The 26760-nt window shown below is 42.1% G+C and overlaps 1 protein-coding gene across 1 annotated transcript in view; it reads right to left on the bottom strand.

The window, feature by feature from the left end:
• Window positions 1-9569: 9569 nt before the first annotated feature.
• Window positions 9570-26760, bottom strand: part of KIAA1210 (KIAA1210 ortholog) — a gene marked incomplete at its 5' end in the record, with an annotated part of 23999 nt that continues 6808 nt past the window's right edge. The window contains 11 exons of the mRNA XM_009869565.1: window positions 9570-9742; window positions 13359-13464; window positions 14144-14273; window positions 15080-16649; window positions 17044-17146; window positions 17412-17505; window positions 17694-17764; window positions 18184-18396; window positions 21105-21170; window positions 22227-22385; window positions 24971-25100. Coding sequence (XP_009867867.1) covers window positions 9570-9742; window positions 13359-13464; window positions 14144-14273; window positions 15080-16649; window positions 17044-17146; window positions 17412-17505; window positions 17694-17764; window positions 18184-18396; window positions 21105-21170; window positions 22227-22385; window positions 24971-25100 — 2815 coding nt within the window. The remainder of the gene's footprint in view (window positions 9743-13358; window positions 13465-14143; window positions 14274-15079; window positions 16650-17043; window positions 17147-17411; window positions 17506-17693; window positions 17765-18183; window positions 18397-21104; window positions 21171-22226; window positions 22386-24970; window positions 25101-26760) is intronic.

The raw sequence follows: 26760 nt of genomic DNA, 5'->3' as shown, positions 1-26760 counted from the left end.
GGTTATTATGCAATGGCCTTGGTTACATCATCACAGCAAGGGAAACACTAGGGGAGAGTAAATAAATGTCAAGGCTCTGCGCCTGCGAGGCAGCAGCCGCCAGCAGCGTGCCTGCAGGAAGCCAAACCACTGATCTTGGCTAGGGAGAGCACGAGCAGCACCCGGGCAGCACAGACTCTGCCACCCTCCCTCCTGCAGTGGTGGAGCTCAAGGTTGGCTCAGACCGTGAGACTCTGGTATCCACAGCTGCCCGCCACACAGGGCTGGATGTGCCAAACCCCTGGTCCACCTCATTGCACCCAAGCCAAGTTTCGATGCTGCTGGCCAGGGCAGAGAAGGTGAAGCAGGGAGGAGAACAGGCTCTGGAGCACCTCAGGTCTCCACAGCAGGGTCCAGGCATCCCACTGCTCCACCCCAGCTCCCTCTGCTATGCCATTAGCTTTCCAGGGATACAAACTGTCTTTCTAAAAGAGTGGCACACTCTAAAAATGAATTAGTCATGGCAGTACATCTGCATCATCGCACTTCTGAGCCACCTCCTTCAAATGAAAAATCCATAAGAAAAAGGATGTAATAAGATATAAATCAGCATTAAACAACTTACATTCCCACCCAATTCTAGTCAATTCAGTGACTTTGGTGAAGTTGCAACTGAGACTGTCACTACATGTGAACTGAACATACTGGGCCAAATCAGTGGCATGCACTCCTAAGGCCACCTGTGCTGCAGGAAACCCACTAAACTAAAATTAAATTTACCATGAAAAACACCAGAGATCACGTCTGGACAATGACTGGCAGCAGCTCATTCACATGAAAGTCCCTAAACTGAAGCTGCACAAACATTTCTCTTGTTATATTGCAGTAGGGAGCCTCTGCCTGAAAGTAAAGTAAAATGTACTCTAGAGCAAGGTGCCTGTTGGCAGGGATGCAAGCATGCTGAGTGGAGCAGCTACTCTTCATTTGGATTTAAAAGACTCTCAGAAGTAACTTATCAAACTTGGCTTTAGGAAAGATGCAGTTGCTTGGAACCTCTGACCAATGTAATCAGATCCTTCAGATAGCACCATCTGGGGGGGTGTTACCTAGGAATAAGTGAAGACCTTCACACCCAGCAAGTCTACACTGAACACATCTCCTAGAGGTGTTAAGACTGATCACAGCCCCAGAGCTACAGTGACCTGCTTACCAGACTTGGATTCCACGGAGCAAGTGGTAACACCTGAGTTTCCCTCCATCCAAGGGTAGCTGGATCCGAGATTGCAACATCATGCTTTGTCACAACAGCCCATGCCATTTTAACTCCCAAGTTAGATTGTTTGAGTTCACGTGCCATGATTGACTATCAAAAAAAAACCCCACATTTTTCTGAGAAATTTTGTTCCATTTTGCTTAAACATAGAATCACAGAATCATAGAATGGTTAAGGCTGGAAGGGACCTTGAAGAGCATCTAGTTCCAACTCCCCTGCTGTGGGCAGGGAGTCCTCTCTCCCACTAGCCCAGGTTACTCAAAGCTCCATCCAACCTGGCCTTGGACACCTTCAGGGATGGGGCATCCACAACTTCCTTGGGCAGCCTGTTTCAGTGCTTCACTACCCTCATGGTGAAGAACTTCTTCCTAATACCTAACCTGAATCTACTCTCTTTCAGGCCCTGTCCTATCACTTTTTGCCCCTTGTCCTATCACTACATGCCCTTGTAAAAAGCTCTTCTCCAGCTTTCCCGAGGACCCCTTCATGTACTGGAAGGTCACACTATTAGGTCACCCTGGAGTCTTCTCTTTTCTAAGCTGAATAAGCCCAGCTCCCTCAGCCTGTCCTCACAGCAGAGGTGCTCCAGCCCCCTGATCATCTCTAAACATCTCTTAAAAGGGGCCAAATCCAATTTCCACAGTGGCCAGTCAAGAACAGGACTAGACCTGTAGTCTACCTTTCAACAGGCCAACACATGGTCACTCCAAGCCCTGCATCATACTGATCCATGCTAGAGTAGTTTGCAAAATTTGGGCCTTAGCAGCAAGTCATGCTTCGAAACTTGGGTAAGAATAACCCCATGTGCGAGTATAGGCTGGGGACTGACCTGCTGGAGAGCAGTGTAGGAGAAAGGGACCTGGAGGTCCTAGTGGACAGCAGGATGACCAGCCATGTGCCCTCGTGGCCAAGAAGGCCAATGGCATCCTGGGGTGTATTAGAAGGGGAGTAGCTGGTAGGTGGAGGGAGGTCCTTCTGCTCCTCTGCTCTGCCCTGGTGAGGCCACATCTGGAATATTGTGTCCAGTTCTGGGCCCCTCAGCTCAAGAGAGACAGGGAACTGCTGGAGAGAGTCCAGCACAGAGCCACAAAGATGATGAAGGGAGCGGAACATCTCCCTTATGAGAAAAGGCTGAAGGAGCTGGGTCTCCTTAGCTTGGACAAGAGGAGGCTGAGGGGTGATCTCATTAATGTTTATGAATATGTCAAGGGGAAGTGTCAGGAGGACAGAGCCAGGCTCTTTTCAGCGACATCCAATGACAGGACAAGGGGTAATTGGTTCAAGCTGAAACATAGGAGGTTCCACAAAAATACTAGGAAAAACTTTTTCACTGTGAGGGTGACAGAGCCCTGGCACAGGCTGCCCAGGGAGGTTGTGGAGTCTCCTTCTCTGGAGACATTCAAAACCCACCTGGACACGTTTCTGTGGGACCTGCTCTGGGTGATCCTGCTCTGGCAGGGGAGTTGGACTAGATGATCTTTTGAGGTCCCTTCCAACCCCAAACATTCTGTGATTCTGTGAAATAGCAAGTAAAAAGTGATGTCGATTCTTCTAGCATTTCCCATGCAGTGTATATATTCTCAGTTCTCCATTCTACCACAGTATGTAGTACTACTGACAGCCAAAGCTCTCATTTTATAAACAATGTAAAGTAAGGAGACATTTTTACAAGTGATCGCAACACTAAGAATGCTCATTTAATAAATTGTCCTGTCAAAATGGGGAAAAATAACCATAAAACAAGGTTTTCTTTTGATTTCTTTTCATGCAAGAACAGATCCAGTCACTCATAAACTAAAACAGATATATATTCCTCCTCTTTGAAATATGCATGATTCAGGATCGAAACTGAGTATTTACAACACATCTCTAGTTTAATGTAGATATAACCTAATTTGTACAGCTAGCTGTGACAGAAAAGACACCTGATTTACTCCCCCACGAATAAAACTCACGCACAACTGGTAAAATGCTGCACCTTTGGGGCACACGTCACCCCTCCGCTGCTGCTTAACAACTGTCACCTTACTCCATTTGCCCACGTCACCAGTGACGTGGGTATTGAGCACAGCAGGAACGACGCACTCGCTCCGAGCCAGCCAGCAACATCCCCTCCTGCCTCGTCAGCTCTCAGTGGTGCCGATGACATCGTTAGGGAAGGCTGCTCCGCGTCATTTAAACTCTGTGGAACAACAGCGCAGTCCTAGCACTTCAGCCCTCTTCCATACGTTGCTGCAGTTGCTACACTGGACTTACTGTGTAACTTGGACAAAGTTACCTCAATGCCACAAAAACATATTCCTGAGCAACATGGAAAGCTTCTTATTTTAAAGCAGTCAACCACAACCTTCTGTGTTGGAAAAATACCTCTAAATCAAAACTAATCTGCAGCCAGAATGGCATGAGAGGGAAAATGGAATGAAGGGTTAGTTTAACGAAGTAGGTTAGGGCAAACTTTGAACAAGGCAGAGTTGCCACTATTGATAGGTGTGTGATCTTGGATTTGACAGCTTTTCATGAGATTTCTATAAAATATGGCTGACTATAAAACAGATTAAGTAAAAAGTGGTTTTGATCCCACACAGGAAAAGTAAGAATGCTTAGAGAGAGAAGCTATGCGCTTTTTTTAACAGAACTGTTCTAAGGCAGATAGAAGAAAGGCTGAAATGAGAGTTTCAGGTACCAAACAACCTTCTCCTTTTAGGTTCTTCCTGTCAGTAAATCCCTTCTTTCTGCCTTTTCATTTCTACATCATACAAAAAAAAAATGTATCAATGAAACACTCCACACCTCAGCCATTGTCATACCTGTTCTTTGTTCAGTGACCAACTTGGTTTATAGATCAGTCTAAGAATTGACAGTTAATAATCCTGTGTAGATAATCTGCCTCTAGATTTTACTTCTTTTAACTGCCTCTAAAAAAATAAACAGCTATTAAAATAGATTATTTTTAAATCCCTCCTACTACAATATGAATAATAATAATAATAGCATCTGACATTTTCCATAGACAATAATCTGCCCCTCAAGTCAGAGGAAGCTGCTAAACTTTGGGTTAGCTCACTTCCGAGAAGTTGCATTTTTAACACACTCAGAGAAACCGAGAGAACTGGGGCTGTTCAGCCTTGAAAGGGGACAGCTGAGAGGGGACCTTATTAATGCGTATAAATATCTGAGGGGTGGGTGTCAAGAAGAAGGGCATAATTTCTTCTCAGTGGTGCCCAGCAATAGAACAAGAAATAATGGGTATAAGCTAGAAGTAAGCTAGGCAGTTCAACCTCAACATGAGGAGACACTTCTTTCCTGTGAGGGTGACAGAGCCCTGGCACAGGCTGCCCAGGGAGGGTGTGGAGTCTCCTTCTCTGGAGACTTTCAAAACCCACCTGGATGCGTTCCTGTGTGACCTGCTCTGGGTGATCCAGCTTAGGCAGGGGGGTTGGACTAGATGACCTCTAGAGGTCCCTTCCAACCCCTGACATTCTATGATTCTATGATTTTATGATTCTCTGATTCTATGATCGTAGAGCAGTTCCAGCTGAAATGCTGCACTGCTGTGGACTTGACCAGCAGGTCACAACATGGTTTGACTTGTAGTGCAGTCAAGCCTGCCCCAAATAAAATGTAAATGTATGGACTGCATGAAATGAAAGAAAAAAGAAAAAAAGCTGCAGGTGGCAGTGGGAATCACTGATGTGTTTCCATTTATTTATGAGAACATAGAAAGTTCTGCTTCCTCATGTGCAGAAAGTAGCTTTGCTACTTAAAAGCCCCTTTCAGTATCTTTCCTTGAGCATAGACACATCTTCCTATAGGAAAGTAATTTGAATTGTAGCTTCCCATTCAAGGCCTTTTGTTTCTCAACTTGAACTGTCCGTGCTTCCCAAGTTATTCATCTTCATCCAGTCACGCCCCTTCATCCAGCCAGCTGGAAATACTTGAGAAACCTTTTTGTTCTGAGCAGATACATGGTTTTGTGTTCCAAGTTCAGAATTTACAGTCTGCCTCCTTCCACAAAAACCATTTTCACTGAAAAACAGAGGTTTTATTCGACTTCTGCATCAAGAACTAACAGACTGTAACAACCAGCCTGTAACAAACATTGATGTTTGGATGCAGTACCTCCTGACAACGTAGAAGAGACAGAAGGCAACTACAGCAGGAAAACATCAAGGTCAGAATCCTAAACAGATGCTCAGATTCCACAAATATCAGAGGTTCTCCACCATCATTACAAGCATTTCAGTGACGGCTGATGAGCCAAGCTTGTAAAACCTTACAGCCAGGATAGATCTCTAACAAAAACTTAGGTAAGCTAACACACACTAGAGGAAAAGACAAAGAGAAATGTTTGCCTTATTTATTAGGCTGCTGATCACATCTCTCATTACCAGCATCCTTCAGATGTATCACCTTCCAGTAGCAGTAATAAAGGACAAAGTATCTTCGCAGGCTAATATCTTTCCTGTATTGATCTCAAAAGCACTTAAGAGAGCATGTGGCATACACTCAGGAATTACAGCTTTTCTAAATGGAGAAACAAATAGCGTTTAATAATTTAGACTACAGCCCTTAGAAAGACATAATGTAACACTAGCTTACCTCTTTACCCAAACTTTGTAACATGAAAAGGGCTGGTGTTTAGTGTTTGCAATATGATTAGTCTTTCCTCACTATTTTAAGACTTTCCTTCTAAGTATGGTAATGTAGCTCAGTTATATGGAAATGTTAGAATTTATCCTGTAAGTCTACTTACAGAGACATGTACACAAGATTCTCATCTCACAAGATTCTCAAGTGTTGTCAGTTGTGCCAGAGCAGAAGTGTTCAGCTTTGGAAATTCTGGAGTCTTTCTCCCTCATTTAAACTTATCCACGAACTCACTTAATTTCAAGCAGATTCCCAGCTGGATGATAACAGATTCTTTTTTTAGTCCAAGTCTTTACAGCTCACTGTTACAGCAAAAGCAAACTCCGTAATGTACAGCTAGGTGCACACCAAGTTGCTGTTTGTCCCTCTCTCTCTTCTGTAAAATCATCAGATTCTGCACCTGGCTGGGATGAAGATCAGCCCCCAGCGAGGCAGCCGTTGTTCCAAGCAGCAGAGCTGAGGTGCCAAACTGCAATGCTCTTTTTGGACACATTCACATCTTCCTGCATGACCCCGCTGCAAGACGGAACTTGCCACCTAACCCACCTGTCCGCATCGTCATCACCAATTCCCAGGGTTTTTTTGGAACAATGAGGTAAAGCTTTTTTCCATACTTTATAGCTCCAAAACTTCCATCAAATCACAAACAGAAATACACGTTTCTTTCAGATCTCTGCATTAATGCAATAATGCATAATTCTCTGCATTAGTGACAGCCTCCAGTCTCCTTTCTGTAACAGTGCACATACATACTGAAATCTGCTTTCCAGAGCACCGAGAACTCTTCTGCACTCCTCGGGGATGGCACCAGCACCCTCTGCTGTCACACAGCAGCACCAGAGTCAGCCCAAACCCCAGTTGCTGTACTGGGCACTGGGAATTTCAGGGACAGCTTTCTCCATTCTATACTGAAGATCTTGAACCGTTAAATCCTCACAGTGGCATTCTGCAATGAACTCAGCACATGAAGACAGCTCATTTTGAAAGACAGTGACTGTGTCTAGAAACCATCACCTAAAATGAGCTTGTTAAATTAGTTATTTGCACTGATTGAACACCTAAAAACTATAGCAGGATGACAGAAAATCACAACCATGCTAATAGAGCTATCAACTTCTATAAATGCATCAATAAATCACTGATATTTCAATGTGTATCTTAAAACCCCATCTTCTAAAATCTTGTGATTACATGAGACTCAGTTCTGATTTTTTTCCTCTTCATGCTTTTCCTGGTTGCAGAGAGAAACTTGAAAACATTCATTTTAGAAATCCAGAAGGCAAGTAAATTTCAGCTCTAACATCACGATTCTCGTGCGGTTTTCTTCTTCTGCAAAGCAACACCAAAATGTCTTACAGCTGCTGGCTAGCAATACCAAACACATTCACACGAAGGCTTCCTGCAACCACAAGCACCAGCCTTTAGGCCAACGCTGTGCTGAAGGAGCAACAACTCCAAAACAAAAGGCGAGCCACCAGCACCCTGGTGACATTTCAAACTTTTACACAGCTAGATTTAGCAAAGCTCATCAGTCTGACCAGCTCTGTTGATCAGTCCTAGGCCACACAGAATCATCTCAAAACAAGATCTACGCAACACATTCACATACAGAGTCTATACTGACCGAAGACATCTTTTTATTTTTTCCTTAATGAATGAAGGCCATCTATCATTCTTCCCAGGAATATTGTCATCGTCATCATCATCACTGGCAACAGCATTTAATCATAAACCAAATCAGGGAATGGAATACAAAAGGGGTTCCTTCAAGACGAGGATTACAAAAACATATATACATACCAAACATAAAAGACAGAAACAACACTGAGATCAAAAGCAAACACAGCAAAAGAGAGATTATAGTATCATTTGCAGCATTTTGGGTGAAGGATCACAATCCACACTAATAAAAAGAGAAGAGAGTTCACTGAATATAGAAATGGATGTATTTTACACAGGGTCAGTAAGCCTGTGATGGGATGGCAGCTGTACAAAACCCCAGGAATCAAAGCTGAGTGTGTTCATTTACATTACACTCAAAATGTTTCATTTACATTACACTCAAATGCTTCCGTTCTTTGTAAGAGAAGATATGCTTCCTAAAATAGAGAAAAACAAGTAGTAAAATAGGAACTAACTACCAAGCCAATGCAAAACTTACTCTTTCTGGTGTTACTACAAATTAAGCAGTATCTATAGCTTCAGTGAGCCTACCTGGGTGAGTTAAGTTTTCACCTACATAAACAAAAATTACAGTCTAGCTCCTAATTAATACTGTTTTCAAATTGCAAGAGCTACATACTAAATTCAGGCCAAGACTGGAAGATTAAAATCTTGCTTGAGCTGATCTGCAACCAAAATTTTTGTTTTGCAGCTAGTCCTATCAATAAAACAAAAAACACCTACCATCATTCCAGCTAAAACCAGCCAAGTCAGCCTTCAAATTTTGCACTGACTGTAAACAAACACTAAATAAATGTGCAGTGCTGCAAAAATTGAAAAGGACCACTAAGTGCCACTGCTGCTTAAGCCACTAACACAATTTTACAAACCTACTTCTACAAATGCCTGCTTCCTTCAAAGTCAGTAGTAAAATTTCTGTCAATTTAAGTGACTGCAAGGCCAGGCCCTGAGAGAGTAATCATTTTCCAGCTGCACAGTCTTAGACTGATGTGGAGTTACAGGTTAAAGACTGATGAGGCAAGGAGGAAAGCAGATGCCCCTTTTATTACTAATGCTAAATATAACTGACTAAATACATATCCACATGAACATGGAGAGTAGAGGCATTTGCTGAAAAGAAGACGCCATCTTCTAGATAGTAAATAGTTCCCATCCCCAATACACTCTTAAAGAGAGAAAACTGGCTGAGAAATCTGACAAAAATTAACACACTATTTGCCATAATTAAAAAAAGGGCTTTTGTTTTGTTTTGTTTGTAGAATGCCCAAATTATCCCAGATTTCCAAAGGCATAACCAAAAGCAGAGTATATGCTGGAATGAGGGGGATTTCCAGTGCATGGGAGAGAACAGATGTTGGCTCTGGGACATTCCAGTGGGCATTGATGAGCAAAGCACGAGGCCTACAGCCTTGTGATTTCAAACCACCCAAAAGCCAGAATTACTCCAACTTACAATGCTGTTTAGATCTTACAGTCATCACAAAATAGATCCATTAGCAATCAGAAGCAAAGTCAGACTGCAGATCGCAGAGCATTAGAGAAAGAAATGTGATGGCATCAATGCCCATGACTCATGATGTGTCAGTGCCCAGCTTTACATCTATTATATAGCACACATTATTTTCTTGGCCAAATCCACATTACACAAAATACTGTACGGTCTGCAGAAACTTTAAAAACATATTTTGCAAGGGAAATGTTTTAAAAGCCTGAAGCATGTCTTCTTAGAACATCGCTGTCAGATGTGTAAGGATATAACAAATCAACAAGTTTTCCTAGTATTTGGTAGTAGGAAATGCTCAGCTTCCTAATATTTCAAATTAAGCCTGTGATGGCATTTCTTCATTGTGTATTTACATACAACAGTCTGATCAAAAGTTTTAAGGCTCTTATTTCGAAAAAAAAACCAAAAAACCTTCGCAGTAAAGAAGGGATTAAATGAAGTTAACGCAGCTATTGGCAATACAGAGGATGCTCATGTCGTTTGCTATTGTACAATCTGGGGCATTTCACTCCACGCTTTGGCTTTCTTCTTGGCCAGGGACAGCCACGGTGGTTCAGCGGAGCTGCATGGTGTCATTGGCAGGTTAGAGCAGTGCCTTGCTTCCTTTTCAACAGCAGCAATCACAGATGCTTCCTGAGCAATAGGTCCGACTTTACCTGCCAACAACAAGATATCCATCACTCATAAGAAGGCCAGAGAGTCAAAAACTCGATTTCTGCCAATAATATTTCCTTTTCTCTAAAGCAATTGTTTTACAGTCCAGAACGTTTGTGACTCAAAAATGAGTCAGAGGAATTGTTAAACTGAGTATCGCTAGCATTATCTGGTCCAGCTACAACAATGGGGAGGACTAGTTATTGCAATGGAAAATTTGATACTAAGCTGTTAGTGAATAATCTGCCCATAAAAGAATCTTCCTCTCCGTCTCAACAGCAAGTGTCTAAGCCCTGATAAATGAAGAAGTTCCTCAAAATTCTTCAAGCATGTGGAGACTACAGCTTCTGGAGGTATTTTTATAATTCATATTCTTGGCTAACTCATTTCTTAATCTTTTCAAACTCTTACTTTCCATGACAGTGCACAGTAAGGAATTCCACAGGCTTATGATGCTCTGTGAGTGCAGGAAAATCCAGGAATAAGACTTCCGAGCATGGAAACAAAATATCTGCAGGGAAAGGATCACCCCAGGCTTGTTGTGGGGTTAAAATTAACTGGCATATGCTTTTCAATACTGAGAAGTCTTAAAGACATTTTTTCGGTCTTCACTGTCGACACAAATATTGCTCTATCGATATTATTAAATTCTGGGCAGGGATCAAACAACTGCTTTATGTTCTCAGACTTGTAAGCCAAGAAGGTGGGGTTCTGGTGGGGCTAGGTGTTGCTCTTCGTGAAGCCTGATACATCCCTGTCATCCTCACAAAGGATGGAGGAGTACAGGTAACACGCTTCATATGGCTCTGAGATGCTCTTTAGAAAAGGCTTCCTCCATCCACCCTGTTTGCAAATTTTCAAGAACAATGTATTCAGACAGGCAGCCTGGATTGGGGCTTCACAGAATGCAGCTCTGAACAGACGCAGCTCTCATTTTTCAAGACATGGTTCATAAGTTCTTTCAACATCGTGCTCTCTTCATCCATTTCAATCCAGGCAGTACTTCATTTCTGTATGTAAGTCAAATTGAGAAAACTTGAACTTTTTCTCTTATTTGGTTAGTCTGTGCATGGCACGTGGCAGATATGATGAGGCCAGTGTGCTGCAGCACAGGAACAGAGGTCACATGGGGACTTAAGCAAAGTGAAGTAGAAACAGGTTGATCTTGCTTGCACTGAATCAATGGAAAATGACCATCAGCTCCAGCAGCTGCGCTCCCGAGCAGAGCCAGAGAAGTTCCCTATCTCTCTATCAAGAGATCTCTGGTCTTACAAAAATCCTGGCTCATTGATAGTTCTTGCAGGAGGCAAACAATACTTAGGAATACCGGGGGAACTATACTGTCTATTACAAACAGGCTGCAGCTCTACATACACAGCAATTTTTTTAGAAGTATTTAAGCTCTTGTAGGAATTTAGGTGTTACTGAAATTTTGAGTTTGGAAATGGATTTCTACACTTCGGGAAATTTCCTTCTTTGTAATAAGGAAAAGTGAGTCTAAAGCCCTTTGCACGCTCTTGGGAGCACAAGGTAAACCAAAACCCAAAACAGCAGCTCATGCCTATTTGAGGGAACACAGGTTCTGGGACAAACCTCACCATGAAGGGTGAAGTGGGAAAGAGAAGAGGCAAGCCAAGTAAACTTCCCTTGGTTATGGTGGGCTGCCATGCAGCAATAACAAAACAGTCCCACTCAGTAAAGTAAGGATCTGACTTCTTGGAAGTCTCTTCCAAACTTAGCTGACCTTGAGCTGTCCTGGCTCTTGCTGTTGTGTGCAGGATGTATGCATTGCACAGAAAACCTAAACCATCCATCAAAAAAACTGCTAACAGTTAACATACGCCAAAAAACATGACCCAAATTAATAACTCCTCTGGATAGTAAATCTACATCCTTTCCACAATGAGCACCTTCAACGAGACAAATAGCTGGTTGTGCCAACGGAAACCAAATCAGGGAGAAGAGAGTTTACATTTGGGATTCCCAATTTCCTACTCATGTGCTCACAGCGCTGAACATTTCCTAAACAATAGGGCAAGGTTTTCTGAGAAGTAGAGGAGTGATGTTTTCCTTAAACATCAGCACGGTCAGAGCTCTTTGTGATATTCAAGGAGTGGAAGACTAGAATATGCCTACAAATGGTATCCCTGAAGGGGAGGAAATAGTCATTGAATGTCAGGAAACTAGGCCAATTCTTGGGAAGAGGCAATGCAGGAAAACTTGTAATTCTGCTGCAAGGACCACAAGTGGTGTAAGTTCTAGCAAACGAGTAGCAGTGTGTTTTGTGGAGTTCTGGATTTTGACTCAAGGGCTTCAAAGGTTTGTGTCAGACTTTCAGAGGAAGACCTTCTAATCTGAGCAAAAATCTTGGCCTGTTTATGTTCCATCTCTCACTTTGCACATAAAACTGTAAGACAAAGCTGGTCTGTAACATAATCTTTTTTTAAAAACTGTTGTTTTTAATCAAACACACAGAGATTGGCTTGCAACCAGCATCCGAGCCTCTCTATTGGTTCACACCCCTCAGCTGGTCAGCTACCTGTAGTAAGCGAGAAAATTTATTCTGTAGAACCTGTAGATTCAAAACCAGGTAACAGCTCTATAAACCACTTTTACAGGGTGTAGGCACAGAGGCACCCCCTAATATCTCTAATACAACCCCTGTGGATGCTGGGGGATTATAAGGGATGGTGGCCAGGTGCATGCGCTCTCTCTAGACAGCATCTCCTACTGACAGCGTCACCAATAGGAACCTGGAACGGAAAAGCCACTGCTCTGACACAATGGGGCATTTCTTACCTTCTTAGACAGTATCTGAAATCAACAGCTTTCAGCTAACACAACATGCTTTTACAGCTGAAGAACTGGCTTATCTATATCTAGCTGGAGCATGTCCGAGGTTTGGCACCACACTGAGCAAGCAGGGAAGGATGAGCCGCAGCCCAGCAGTTGCCTTTGAAGAGGTATGTGAGTCACCGTGTCTGAGTCAGACTCCTCCCCTGCATCTTTCTTATAGAGAATCACAGGGCAGGAGAGGGGCCATCAAGCCTCTGGGTTCACCTGAGTGTGGAACTGACTCTATTTAAGTTATTCTTGATACATGTTTATCTATTAAACCCACCAATGGAAACTGCATACACTCTAAGCAACCTATGCTATTCTGCACTTCACCACTCCTAGTGTCCAACTAAACCTCCCCTGGTGCATTTTAAGCTCCTAAAGACTAGTCTTGTCCTCTGCAGCAAATTAAGTTGCATTCTCCAGACTAAACAACTCCATCCCATCAGTATTTCCTGGCTGACTGGAGGTCTAGAAGACCTGACCTTCTTCGCTGCTCTCTTCTGGATACTCTCCAGCTTCAACTTCTATTCTTTACTACTGACCTTTGTCAGTAATAAATCACCATACTGTTTATATGCCATTCCATGAATTGGCAGTTGAGATAAAACTTCCTCACTTGCTTTCTCTGAGTGAGCAAACCAACACATCGACTTACATGGAAATTACAGTCTGAATAGGCCTTATACAAAGTGTGCTGATTATCAGAAAGGTAGCCACATCCCTCACTTACTGGTGTAAACTGTAGCCACGATGTAAAGATGTAGAGAAGGAGAATACCTGCTGCAGCAGACACGCTGGTCTTCTTTTGTGTTTTCTTGTCCTGAGAGCATAAGCTGGAAGGCATACTCTTCTTCAGTATGTTCTCACTAGCACAGATTCCTTGCTAGAAAAGGAGAGAAGACAAAAGAAGAATGCAACTAAGAAACTTGCTAGCCAGTGGCACTCATAAAGCTTGCCCTGACAACATCTCTAAACCTGACTGTGGAAATGCAGCAAAAGCCAGACAAGGATGGTTGGGGACATCCTATGAGAGGGAGGGAGAAGGCAAGAAGGAATACAGCTGCTACAAATACGGGGTTACTTCACACACAGGCAACTTCTCCTCTCTCTTGCGGATAAGGAATTGAATAATTTCTCCAAGTTGCCGAAGAAACTTGTGTAAGAGTCAGTGGAAAAGCCCAGCTTCACGTATGCAGTCTCCAGAGCAGAGCAGTGAATGAGGTCTGTAGGTCAGTAACAGTGAGGAAGCTGGTGCAACTCCAAGCAGCTCTTGGGCCACATAAATATATCCTGCGCAACAGGCAAGGTCTGAAAAGGTTCAGGTTTGAGTAATGCAAAGGAATATATAGGAGGATCCAGCTCTGAAACTAATCACTGTGACAGTACAGTCACATACGTTTGCTCATTTGCATCTGTTGTCTGTCTCAGTGTGTTTTAGAGGCCTGTCCTGAAAATCTGTCTTTGAGTAATGCTCACAACATGCCTCTCACGAAGATGATATTGAATGGTTTGCAAAAGCACCCAGGCAATCTGCTGCAGGATTTACACCCACGTAACATTACTTGGTACTCTACCTCCTCTTGATCCACTTTGGACAAAGCTTTGTCTTCAGCTTTGTGTTCTTGGGCAAGAAGGTGGTCCTGGAAACCCTTTTGTTTTAGTTTTGCCATGGAGACCCAAGCTGGTTCAGAGGAAGCAGTTTCCAAATGCGGAGATGAGACTTTTTCTGCAAAATAAGCATTTTTGAAGTAAAGAAGGGATTTAGGTCAAGTCAGTCTAAAGCTAGCGTTTTGTGTTTTAAATCCTTCAGCATCTGTAATACCCTTTGAACACTGCGAAGATAAAATTACCTTCCCTGATGATTTTGTCCTTGGCAATAACAGTTTTTCTGTTTATTCTGGAGTTTTTGACCTGACTGTGCTTCCGTTTAAGTCAATGGCAGAACTCCCACTGAGATCATTGTGAACCGGATTTTGCTTTGAAACAACATCCTTACATTGCAGATTAATTGAGTTTGATAATCATTATTTTTTCATGTAGGCAGTAAAATACAGGCTGCCTTTTCACTTTTTAAATATTTTAAATGAAGCGATTGTAGAAAAAAAGAATCACACCTACTGCAACTCCTAGTTAAGGTTTGAGATGCTGCAGTCTGGAAAATAAACTACAAAACAGCAGTAAGTTTTAAAAAGCTGTGTTAAAAGTTCAATTACATGCACAAGTAGTTCGTCCTGGGAATGTTTCAGCAATCCTTAAGCTATTACTCTGTTGTTATTCTTGCTGGAACATATCCCTCATTAAGATAAGCCAAGAATTCTCTTGACTGGTCAAATCACCAAGCCAATTAAATTATGGTGTTGACGAATTCAAGACTGAATTTGGTCCTCACCAAGAGGATTTTTATTATTTGTGTCACTCTGCCAAGGTTCTTACACAACCACTGTTTTCTTCAATGTTTGGATAAAAATATAGCATAAATACCTGAAGGTTTATGACCATTTTGCTTTTTTGCCACTTCTTCTGATCTTGTCTTGGGAGTATTTTTGTCTTCTAGGAGATCTGGCTTTTTAATAAATGATTTTGTGCTGACAGGAAGGCCCAGAGTTGGCTTCACGTTGCCTGCGGACTTCTGATCCTCCCTGACTGAAGCAGAAGCAGCAGTGGGAACAGCTGAGGAGATCAGCTTTGGAGACTCAGCACGGCTTTCATTCTGGTATTTTAGTAAAGATGATGTTCTCCTTAGTCTGACCCCAAATGGATTTTCAACATTTTGTGCTTCATGGTCAGTCCACTCCATAGAAGAATTCAAATGCAAATCACTGTCCCTACAATCTCGATCCCAGTTGTTTTTTGCTGATTCCTGGATGACTGCATCAAAACGCGTGTGTTCTTTTGTCACTCCTTCAAACAACTCTGGTCTTACCGGGGACGTTGGGGAACTTCTGGTATAGGCATCATCCTTTGAATTTGAACCCCCTGAGAGAGATCTTTGCCACGCTGGTGCAATTGTAAATCTGACTGGTTTGGCAGAAGCAGTCTTCGGTGGACTTTTTAGGTTTTCATCTGAAGATCGACTGTCTTCCACTGTTTTACTGCGAGAAGCTGTACTGCTTATCTGGTACTCCTTGCTGTTGTCATCAGAAGAGATATTACTCTTCAAGCCAGCCAAACTTGAGGAGGCAAGACATCCAATGGAAAGTTTTTCAGAAATGTACGATGTGTTGGCCTGTTGACTGCCTTGGTTACCCTTTGAAACAGAAACAGCTTCTGCTTTAAAACATACTTCCAATTTACTGGGAGGTAGCATGCAGTCTGCTTCTGAGACAGATGCAGCAGTGTCTTTTTTTTTTCCTGCATTGCCTTTCGATGACTGAAATTCCACTCTTTCACAACTTTCTTTGTCACTTCTTGTCACTGAACTGTTTTCAGGCTTCAAAACAGCCACTGTCTTGATGTCAGAAGATGACTCTGAATTGGTTACCACAACCTGTGAAGTGTTTGGTGCAGTAACTGAGACAGCATGGTTGGAAAGATCCTCAACGGTACACAAGCAGGCTTCTTTGCCAGTTAACAGTGGATGCCCCTTTTTCTGGTCTTTGATGTCAGGATCCACAGAATTTACTGAGGACTTTTGTGCAACATCTGCCAGTACATCTATGCCCTCTGTTTCCACACCATTGCTGAAGAAGTCAGCTGGTGGTGTGTCTGGAAATACAACAGCTTCTCCTTCAATTTGTTGCAGTTTTGGAAGTGCAGATACTTCAGTACTGGTATTTTGCTGACGTCGTTTCAATTCATCAGCAGACTCGTCTGAGCAGCACAACACCTTTTCACTGTGGTGTTCCTCCAGGTTCACTGGAGAAGGTTCTGGTTTCAGAAGGGGAGCAGTTGCTTTATAGTGATGGTCCATGTCTGGAGGACATGCATCCTCTTGCCGGAAAGCACAGGAGTCTTCTGCCACAACTGTGGAATCAGGTGAGTCACGGGCAGCATCTGTGGGACTTCTTGCAGCTGGCATCTCCTTAGAACTGCCTCCCTTTGCACAATATCCCACCTGGGCTGATAATCCTATATTAAACAGAGGAGAAGAGTGTACACATAGAGGTTACCATCTGTATCAGTAATCCATTCCAGATAGTGCAGTCATTTAGCATGAGTTCCCCATGCCTGGGCACCATTGTCTGATAAATAAGGCTATTAAAGGTGTATTTAGAAATGGGCTGTCCAAGTGAGGAGATGAATAAAGTTTTTAGTTTGAACATGTATAATCCCAGGAATGACTGAAAGTTCTTGTCTGCTTATGGTATACCAAAGCAGTTGCTATTTAGTTCTTTTCTGTGCATACCCCTAGTTTTAAGACTACTGACCAGATTTCCCCAGCCATTACAATTCAAATAGGTCCTGTCAGCCTTATGTAGAAGAGTTCAAGCACCCAAGGTAGTAATACATAAGTCTTCATTACCTTCCCAGTCACTTTTTTGCTGGTCACTCTCAAGTAGTTCTGTTGACTTGCCCTTCTTTTCTGGAGTTGAAGGAAGATGTGCTTCATTTTCCAGCTGTTCCACCTAACGAGGTGCAATAAGATCTTTTAATTAAAGAATGTAAAAAAATGTGTTTTATAGACACACATTTATGAATACCCAAACATAGACACAAAACCTCCATTCTGTTATTTACCAACACTATGGTAAATATTCCAGTTAAGAACCTAGAAAACATTATTGTTTAAAATGTCAAAGGCAGCCCATTGATCTCTCTTGAAATGGAAACATTCTGAGATTGACATATTCTGAGTGAACCAATATGCTCTTAAGTCATCAGCCAAGCTACCTGGTGGCATAGAACAGACACTATTATTGGTTCTGGTATCTCTGATTCACACTCCACAATCAGCTTTTCTCCTTCAGCACTGTAGTTGTACCAGCTGCAGCACACAGAATATCCAGTAAAGATGCTGTAGAGCCCAAGTTTCCAAGAAAACCTCATTCAGTATTACATTCATTCTGATTTCTCCCCTCCCAAACCCCCTTCTCAGGGCAGGGTACTTCTAACTTCCGGATAAATTTTCACGCATGATTCTCTCATGGAGAGGGGAACACACAGTAGTGTTACTCTTTACTTCTGTCACACTCCAGCTCCACAACCTTTTCTATCCAGTGAATTTCATCTTCATAATGTGTTTCCTAGAAGCCAGGATAAGAAACATCTCATCCCAATTTCCCACATGCAGAGCTGCATTCCTTCCCACAGTCCTTTCTCTTTCCTTTGACATACAAAGAATTAAGTTAAAACTAATGTGAAATTGCCCGTAGAAACAGACTTGGGCTTCTTTAAAACTAGCTTTTCAGACAAAAGGAATATTTTTACAAATTAAGTGTAACCTATAACTTTTTTGCTAAACAATGAAAAAACAAAGTTGCTCCCATGACATTCAAGTTTTCTGAGTGTTTTTTGGTTGGTTTGTTGGTAGAAAATGGATGGTTTCCCTTCTTCCCATGGAAGAACAAAAAAAGTAAAGGAATGTGGACAGGAAAGAAAAAAAAAATTAAAAATTCGTGTCTATTTCCTTTGGTGCAGTGATTCTTTTCTGGAAAATACTTACCTGGGGACTTTGCTGATTCTTGCCGGTAAAGCCTTTCTGTTTCCGGGGGTTTATGGCAATCCTGTGCCTGGCTGCTGAGGTGTCCAGGCAGCCGAGGGGGCTGGCAGGGACAGTGAAGTCAACAGGAAGGGAGCTGCTGCCTTGTGAGCCGGGGGCCCCCACAGGGACAGAGGACAAAGGACTGATGGGCCTGGAGGACGCTCCAGAAGGTACCTGTAAAACACAAACATGTCACTGTACGTTTTGGTTGGTTTCCTCACATCTTTGAAATAATTCCTTTGTTAGCTCGTTCCATTTCAGAAGCCTGTTATGGATGTATTTTTGGATATAAATCCTCACTTTAAAATGCATGCCCAACGTTGTCTCTGCATAGAGATTACTCCGTTCTGTATGTTCAGCTGTATTTTAAATAAAAGGGAGCAATACCTGCCTCTCCCTCTCCTACAGTAAGAGCCTCAGCATGTCCCCTTCCCAGGTCTTACCCGAAAAACCATTTGCAATATATGCATGCACCAGCAGGAGACACTGGTGCAGTTTTTACAGCTTTTATAGATGCCTTTCATCCCAAGTAGCGGGAACCCTTGCTCCTCATTATCTCTAAGAAAGCTACCATAGCCACTTTGGTCTTTTAATATCCGCTCTCCCAGGAAAATGAAATGCTCCTCTCCAACAAATATCCCAGAACCACCTTCAAGACAGTGATGTGAATCTCACCCTCGCAGCAATGCTGCTCTGGGGATCTAGACAGCAGTAACCTTAGATTATGCTATCAACATAAAGGATTTACAGAAGTGTTTGCAGCTTGGCTGGTTTTATTACTGTTTTGAAATACAGACCAGACTTTCCGGAACATTTGCAAAATTTCACAGATCTGACAGATAAGCTTCATTCAGTATAATCTACCTGCTGTTTTGGTTTTGACCATAGATCTAGATGAAACATTTAACTGTGTTTGGCATTCAGATTTTAGTTTTGTTTAAGCTTAGGATGTAACACAGCATTTAAAACATGTATACCAATGAAGTTTTAAAGATAATGAAAACATCCTCCCATCTGATCTACAAAAATTGTTTAGGTATGCTGCTTTGTGTTTAAGGTAGCTAATATTGAATTTTTTAAGTTCCTAGATCTGAAATAAACTGCAACATATTATGACAGATACAGACTCTCCTCATGAAAAATTTACACATTGTGAAAGAGAGAAAGAAGAATACAGCTTCAAAAATCTTTATAAACCTGTAAGGATCACTAGAACTTACAAAAATAGCTGCTCACTTTGAGAGACAGCCTCACATTTAGCTTTAGATTAGTCAGAAAGTGGGTATTTATAAATGTGGAATGCACTGAGGAGTTACATCGGTGACAGATCAGGGTTTCACACAGAGGTGACAGCAGCTCTTGGAACCCAAGCAGCAGCACAGGGCAAAGAAATGAAGGAATTATCATCTGCAGCAAGATCAATACAATAGGAAAATGTAGCTGTTAGACCCTTCAGATTGCTTAGGATCAAATCCTCTTTTTTCTCTGTTAAATACACAACATGGTTAAATGGAACAACTGGTGTAGATTTTTTTGTATTTTTCACAATTTTCCTTGTCTTCAGAATGAGGTTACACAGTTTAACACTCTGTGTTCTGCTAGCTGAAATCCTGGTATTACATAAATAGCTTCAAAAGCTATTGAAAAAAATGATGATTATTTAGGTAAAGGCTACGTTTAGATAAACGTATTGGCAAGATTTCTGCAAAGCCAAACCGCTGACCAAGAAAAATATTTAGGTAAAGGAACGTATACGGTACTATAGAGAAGGTAGCCAGATTCCTAGTGAGTCAGGGGAAAAAAGGAAGAGCCTTTAAGTGGGGAATTCTGTGCAATATTTAGGAGAGAAAAAAATTCTCCTGTACTTGTCTGTCTTTCTCATAGGAAATGAGATTTTAAGACTGAAAGACCTCAAAGACTTCAGAATCAGATAGAAAAGGGCTTTTTGCACTGTAAGGAAAAAACAGTATGCAGGCTTACAAAATGGAGCTTTTCAGTCAAGATATAAATATTCTCCCTCTCAGCTACGTGGCAGATTACTCAGGTTATACAACTGCTAGGCCTATCCCATGAACCAAACCAGCTCTGTTCGAGCAGTGCCTGCCTTTGTCACTGGCATTTGAAGACTCCATCTGCATACCTGTGCTTCGACGGGGCTTTCAGACATTATACTAACACTGGCAAAAGGCAACATAAGCAAACCCTGCAGGCTGCTCTGAGAAGAGCCCGAATTCAACTCAGCTTCAAGCAGCAGGGACAGTTGAGGTGAAGGTTCCCTAGGTCCTCTCCAAAAATACAACCTCTATAAATTTTTCTGAGCTGGTCAAGGAATAGACTACGTTGGTATGACAGCAAAACCTGTTGCTTCTGAAGGGTTTTTTTGTAAATTAACACAGACTTTTTCCTGCGGAATTCCTGGTGTCAGAAAGGGTTGATCCTGAAATTATTTCCTATGATAAGAGAGATGCAGGGCATTGCTCACAAGCCACTGCTGACGGGCAGGTGTTATTAAGCTGTTACTGCTGTTACGTACTGGGGCCCTGGGACATGGAAGTGGAATTGAAGGGCTTCGCATTGTTCATTTGTCTGTTGCGCAACTTCACAGATTCATACCATGTCACGGGGCTGACTATGCCATTCACACAAACCACTTACCAGTAGATTTCTGCCTCTCTTTATTTTGTTTATTCATAACTCTGCGGGATGTACATTTTCAGTATCATTTGCATCACTCTAGACTGTTTATGAATTGTTTGCTAGGATACACTGTGCCCAGAATAGATTTTATTAAATCAGTAAATAAATATTACTGTACCAGCTCCGTATAGATATCGCATATGCTGTCTCAGGAAAGTTCATAAGCAGGAGAAGAAGCTATTTACCTGTTCATCTTCACTGTCTGTCCCGCCTAAACTCAAAGAGCTATGACGCTGAACAGGGTTGGAGGACTGTGGGATAAAATAAGGAAGAGGGTAAGTCAAGGGAAGTATCACACTGAATTATCTGGGACTGGATATCTCATGCTAATTATGAGAAAACACAAGAGGATAAATAAAGGAAGGGTCACTGAGTCCCTGACTCACAGAGCAGGTTTCATTTGTTCATTAGGGATCAAGTAAAATGTAGGGGAGCTTTATCCTGTAATGAGATACACCACGATGGTTGACCACATGAGGCAATACTTTTTATAAAGTTATTTTGGCTTACTGTTTTAAGATCTTCAAATCTACAAATGCTCACATGCTTGCTCAAGTCCAAAATCATACATCTGCTGTGACGAGGCAATTCCTAAGAAAGGAGACAATCCAAACCCCCTTTGAGTCCCACCAGAACCTGTTCTCCTCAGGCTCGTAGGATTGTCACTTTCCTGTCAATTCAACTAATATTGCCCCGGTTTTGAGCTATTTCATTCCAAAACCAGTAATTGTTTAAGATCCTCTTGCAGCCCTCATTAATTTTGTTTTCCTCACTAGCTTTAAAACACTCAAAACCTCTTCTCCTTTCAAAGGTGCAGTAAAATGCCAATCTCTCCATCTCTTTGAAGCCAGAAGACAGGAGAAGTTCATTGTGCAGCACTGAGTATCTCAGCTGGTTCTCAGACTGGAAGTGGAACAGTCACAGTAACAAAACACTCAGCCGTGAATAATTGACTTTTTATGCTTTCTGCCATGTAGACCTGCCAGGAGACACTGCCTTGCCCAAAGGCTCTGAGAGTTGTCATATCAGCTGAATTCCTCTCCTTTTTCCCTAATGACATAGGTCAAAATTGCCCCAGCACTGGTCTAGACAAAAGCACAGAAAATTGTACTCCGAAGGGGTATGTGTAAGGCTACTCCCTAGGCATCCCTCACAGTGACAAGCCCACAATCCACCTAGGTGATTTGTTCTGGTTCTGACTGATCTCTACTATCAGACTTTATTACAGGCAAAAAGGTTTTCCCCTTCTCCAAGCAGATTTTGTCTGTACTATACAGGTGGTCACTGCAGTGACACAACAATTATACCTTGCTTGGTGAATCTGTCAGAACTTCATGAAGGGTTGACATTTCAGGAGGGCTTCTAGGTAAACCATCATCTTCAGAAACAGCACCTGCATCTTCCAGTTTCTTTCCAGTTATAACAAGAGGAGGTGATCCAAGTCTGATGTTCTGCTGCAGCTGAAGCTGTGGTTGACAAGAAATTTAGAATGAGACTTTCAATGGCAGTATTTATAGGTGACATTTTGGACACTCTTACCCCAGTTGCTCCTATTAGGCATGCAGAATGTCTTAGTTAACAGAAATATTTGAAGAAACAGACCATTTACAGAAAACAGCTACTAATAAAATTTTATTTAATTACACTCACCGAGGACCCATCATTAGAACTGGCTGAGGTACAAAACTAAAACCAAAATCAGTTTTATTCAGTAAGTTACCAAAGACAGAAATTTCACCATTCCAGAAAATTTACAGCAGTTTAACTCAGTTTTAGTTTAAAACTTCAAAAACTCTAGATTTAATTATTCTTTACATAATTACATGTATCTGGATGTCACACAAAGTATTGTCAGTCAGCAGTTCCCAACCCCAGGTTTATGTGATCAGCTTTCCTTCACAAAGCCCTTCCAAATATTGAGAGCTTGTCACCATCCTCTCCTGCACAAGTAGCTAGTCCCACTTTTTATACAATTTAATTCAATTTCTGGTCCACCCTAACGAAATGCTTGTTAATTTTCCCCAGCTTCACATCCTGGTTCTGTCTACAGCAAGAATGATAACAGCAGCCAGGAACAAATTTGTTTGTAAAGGAGTATGGAGATTCTTTTCCAAGACTGCACAAAAGAATGCTCTGGCAGGCCCTGACCGTAGAAAAATAAAACAAAGTCTGCAAGTCTCACAAGCAGCCAGATGTTCCCCCAAACAAAAAAAGTTCAGATCTCAGGAAACACCATTACTAAAATTCTTGGCTTAAGTCTGTCGGCTATGTCAAAGCTGGAAGAGAAACAAGCCTGAACAGAAACTTTGTCCTTCAACTAAAAACGTCTCAGCTGAATATTCCCAAGATAAATATGCAGAACTGTTTTTTCTGTTTCTTTGCTTATTAAACTAGATCGGGAAATTCCAGGCCTAATTCTGTGCTCTTCTGCAAGCTATGCATTCATTTCTATCTCTGTAAAATAGATCTAAATAGCTGCCATTTTATTCAGCAAGATTCACTTGGAATGTAATCTCCATAAATCTGACAGCCACACAGGGCAGCACAATGTTCCCTTTTAATTCACTGGTCTCCCAGTTCAAACAGCTTTCTTGCCCTCTTGCCCACAACAATCGAAGAAGTATCACCAACACAATCTGCAAAAGCAGGACCGATGACAAGCTGCACAAAGATTGCAATACATGGGCAAAACAAGACGTACCACATACTTGTGCACTTCATGAGAAGAAAAATATAGAAAATCAATTCTGCTTTTATCACTTTTCACAACTTCCCAACTTTGATTTATAAAATCTATTACACGCAGGCAGCAAACTGCTGTGAGGGGAACTGAATTTACACTCTGTCTTCTACTAGTAAAAGTTAATTTACATTGCTAAGAAAATAACAACTTCTATTAGTGATTGGCTTTTATTTGGACAACACTTAAGCTCACAGAAAAAGGCTGTCTTTTACGGCTATACAAATAGCCCTGGCAGTACGACATTACACCATGCAGCATGATGGATGGGTGAAGAAAGGGCACAGTGGACTGGAGATAGCAGGAAAAGAGCTTTTTTTCCCCCCAACAAAGTTCTGTCATATATAAACATGATGATTTCTCCTGCTATTCCTATTGTTATACAAAAAAATACCCTGAACTGAAGCTCAGCCTATTTTGCAGTCTTAGAGAGGAACAAGTCCCTCTGCGCATCTTCTGTTACTTAACATGTGATGCAATTGTGTTTTGCAACACGAAGCTCACAATGAGCAAAGGAAATTCTGAGCATTGAAATTCTTTTCAATGGCCTTTGGCTGCCTTATCAACAGTTTGTTTTCAGTCTCTGGAAAAACCTTAAACTTTTATCTCAGTGCTCTGAGCTGGGCAGTTATTTAAATGCAGTTAATATAACCAACAGTTGATAAGGGAGCTGTCAAAGAGGGTTCAGTATGTGCCTTGGAAGAAGGAAATGACCTAGCAGAATACAGTATCCTTTGCTGGCAGAGATCTGAAGAATGAAGATATAAATAAAGCTGTCACTAAGAATGCCCTGAAATATCCATCATTCCACACACTTACACAGCCACTTGTGCTAGCATGTACAATGGAAACATCATAGCCAGAACGTATAAATAATATGAGTAACAGTGTAAGGGAACACAATGCACTATAAATAAGTGCTCTTAACCCAAAAATCTGGGTTTTGAAGTGAAGAATGGAAATCCCATCAAAAGAGGACACACACATTAAGGATCATTTCCAAGAGTCCATGAACTGGATTCATGTCAAATAGGTTGCCCAGAGAGGTAGTGGAGGCCCCATCCCTGGAGGCTTTCAAGATCAGGTTTGATGGGGCTCTGAGCAACCTGATCGAGTTAAAGATGTCCCTGCTCACTGCAGGGAGTTAGACTAGATCACCTTTAGAAGTCCCTTCCAACCCAACGCATTTTAGGATTCTAAATCTGGTCTTAGTCAACAAAATCTTAAGGTGCAGAGAAGAGGAATGAAGCAACAGAGTTTCCTAGGAGACAGCTAATACAAAGCAGCACCATGAGGGCACAATGTTCTCACCTGCAAAGTTTTCACTCTTCCAGGGATGTTTTCCTGAGACAACACATCACCAGCCACATTTCCTGGTGCAGACTCAAGAATGAAGACGCTGTCATGGGACAGGGCTTTGTTTCCCATGCTTCCTTTGGGCCTGGGAAGGAAGAAGAGTGGTCAGTGTACGGCGCACATCCCTGCAACACTTCCCTGCACTACTTCACCAGAGCAGAGGGGTTATAAAGAAGCCAGTGTGGGATGCACCTCATTTAACTTAACATTCGTGCACATTATCTATCTAAGGTAGTCACTGCTAGCTCCTTTTATACTCTGAAGGGAGGAAGAAACACTTTTGAGGATGCTGATCAAGTGCAGGTGTCTCTTTTCAGTTGTACCCAGCATCTGCACTGAACACACAGGACAGTGTCTGGACTAGAGAAGGGTGTCCAGGGTGATTAGGTCATATGCTAGAATTTCGTTGGATGGATGACACCCTGAGAGATGTCTACAGCACAGATGAGGAAGACAGAAGTCCCCTGCCCTCCTTCAGTGAGAATGTGCCTAGCATGGCACATTCAGGATACAACCTTTGCAGCCTGGTGTGTGTCATATGTGCCAAAGATTATGGGGTTTTTTTACCCTTCTTGCAAATACGGGCAGACAATATAATTCTATTCCAGTTAGAAAGTTGATTCAAATCCGCACTGGTACTGCAATAACAGCTCTGTTCATCAGTATCATAAACATTGCCAGACCCCAAGCATATTAAAAAATGTAGATGGGACAAGCATCCACAGCCCCAGTTACATACCTGTCCTCGGTCAGGTTAATGTACTCGGGTAAGACGTTCCTGTTCTGCTCAGTGGGTTTTCAGTGCAGTGAAGCACTGATGAGTTCCCACAACAGCTGTTAACTGAGGTGTAATCATCTGAGACTGAGGGAGGTTGGGCTACTAGGTTGCACAGGGCAGGTTTTGCACTTGGGTGGCACAAGGAAGCCTCCAAATTTTTTATTCACCAAGTTCCACCAGCATAGGCAGACACTGTCTGTATATTACTTTGTCCAGAAGTCCACGAGGATGGCCTCTGCCAGGATTTCATTTTAGCTTTTAACTGGAAAACAACAGAGAATACTCCTGTTGTTGGCTGCCAGCCTTGTAACCAACAAGTTACAGGGATTCCTTGGCTCAGCTGCTGTGCAGGCAACGCTCACTGCCTCTGAAGGTTTGACTCTGGGTAACACGGGATGATTAGGAACAGAACTCTGGCAAGGAAAACCTACTATGTCTGACACTCTTCTGCAAGGAAATCAAACAGAAGTCTCTGCTATTTGTCTAACCCCAGATTCTGTCTTTACTTAGGAAAAAGCCCTGAAAGACTGTGATCTTTAGTAAATACATCATGTAAAAAAAACCCATACAAATGACTTTTTCCTCCTGCCTATGCCTTCTTTACAACTCCAGAGACATCTCCTTCATCTGCGTGACTAACTCTCCTGTTGCCCAAAGGTGTACGCTGTAAGTACAGAGTCACAATGAGTCTCATGATAGGGCAAAACAATACTGCTCTACTTTTATGTTGTGTTGAAGGCCTTCCTCTCACGGCACAGATCACAGTTTGGGCTTCCTGCTATTATACATAACAGTTAACACCTGTTAGTTTACACGACAGAGGTTCTACACGGAAGTAAGGCACTTGCCTTATCTCATCATTAAAGGGAATGAGTCATCCCGTCTTTTTGTGTGGTTTAGAGTCCTCTTCATCATGAAAGACACTCTATATGGGCAAGATATAATTTTACTGCATTCAGAAAGAGTG

Source organism: Apaloderma vittatum, unplaced genomic scaffold (assembly GCF_000703405.1).
Source record: "Apaloderma vittatum isolate BGI_N311 unplaced genomic scaffold, ASM70340v1 scaffold10165, whole genome shotgun sequence".
Lineage (NCBI taxonomy): Eukaryota > Metazoa > Chordata > Aves > Trogoniformes > Trogonidae > Apaloderma > Apaloderma vittatum.
The sequence above is the reverse complement of the archived record's forward strand: the minus strand, read 5'-3'. Positions and strand labels throughout refer to the sequence as shown.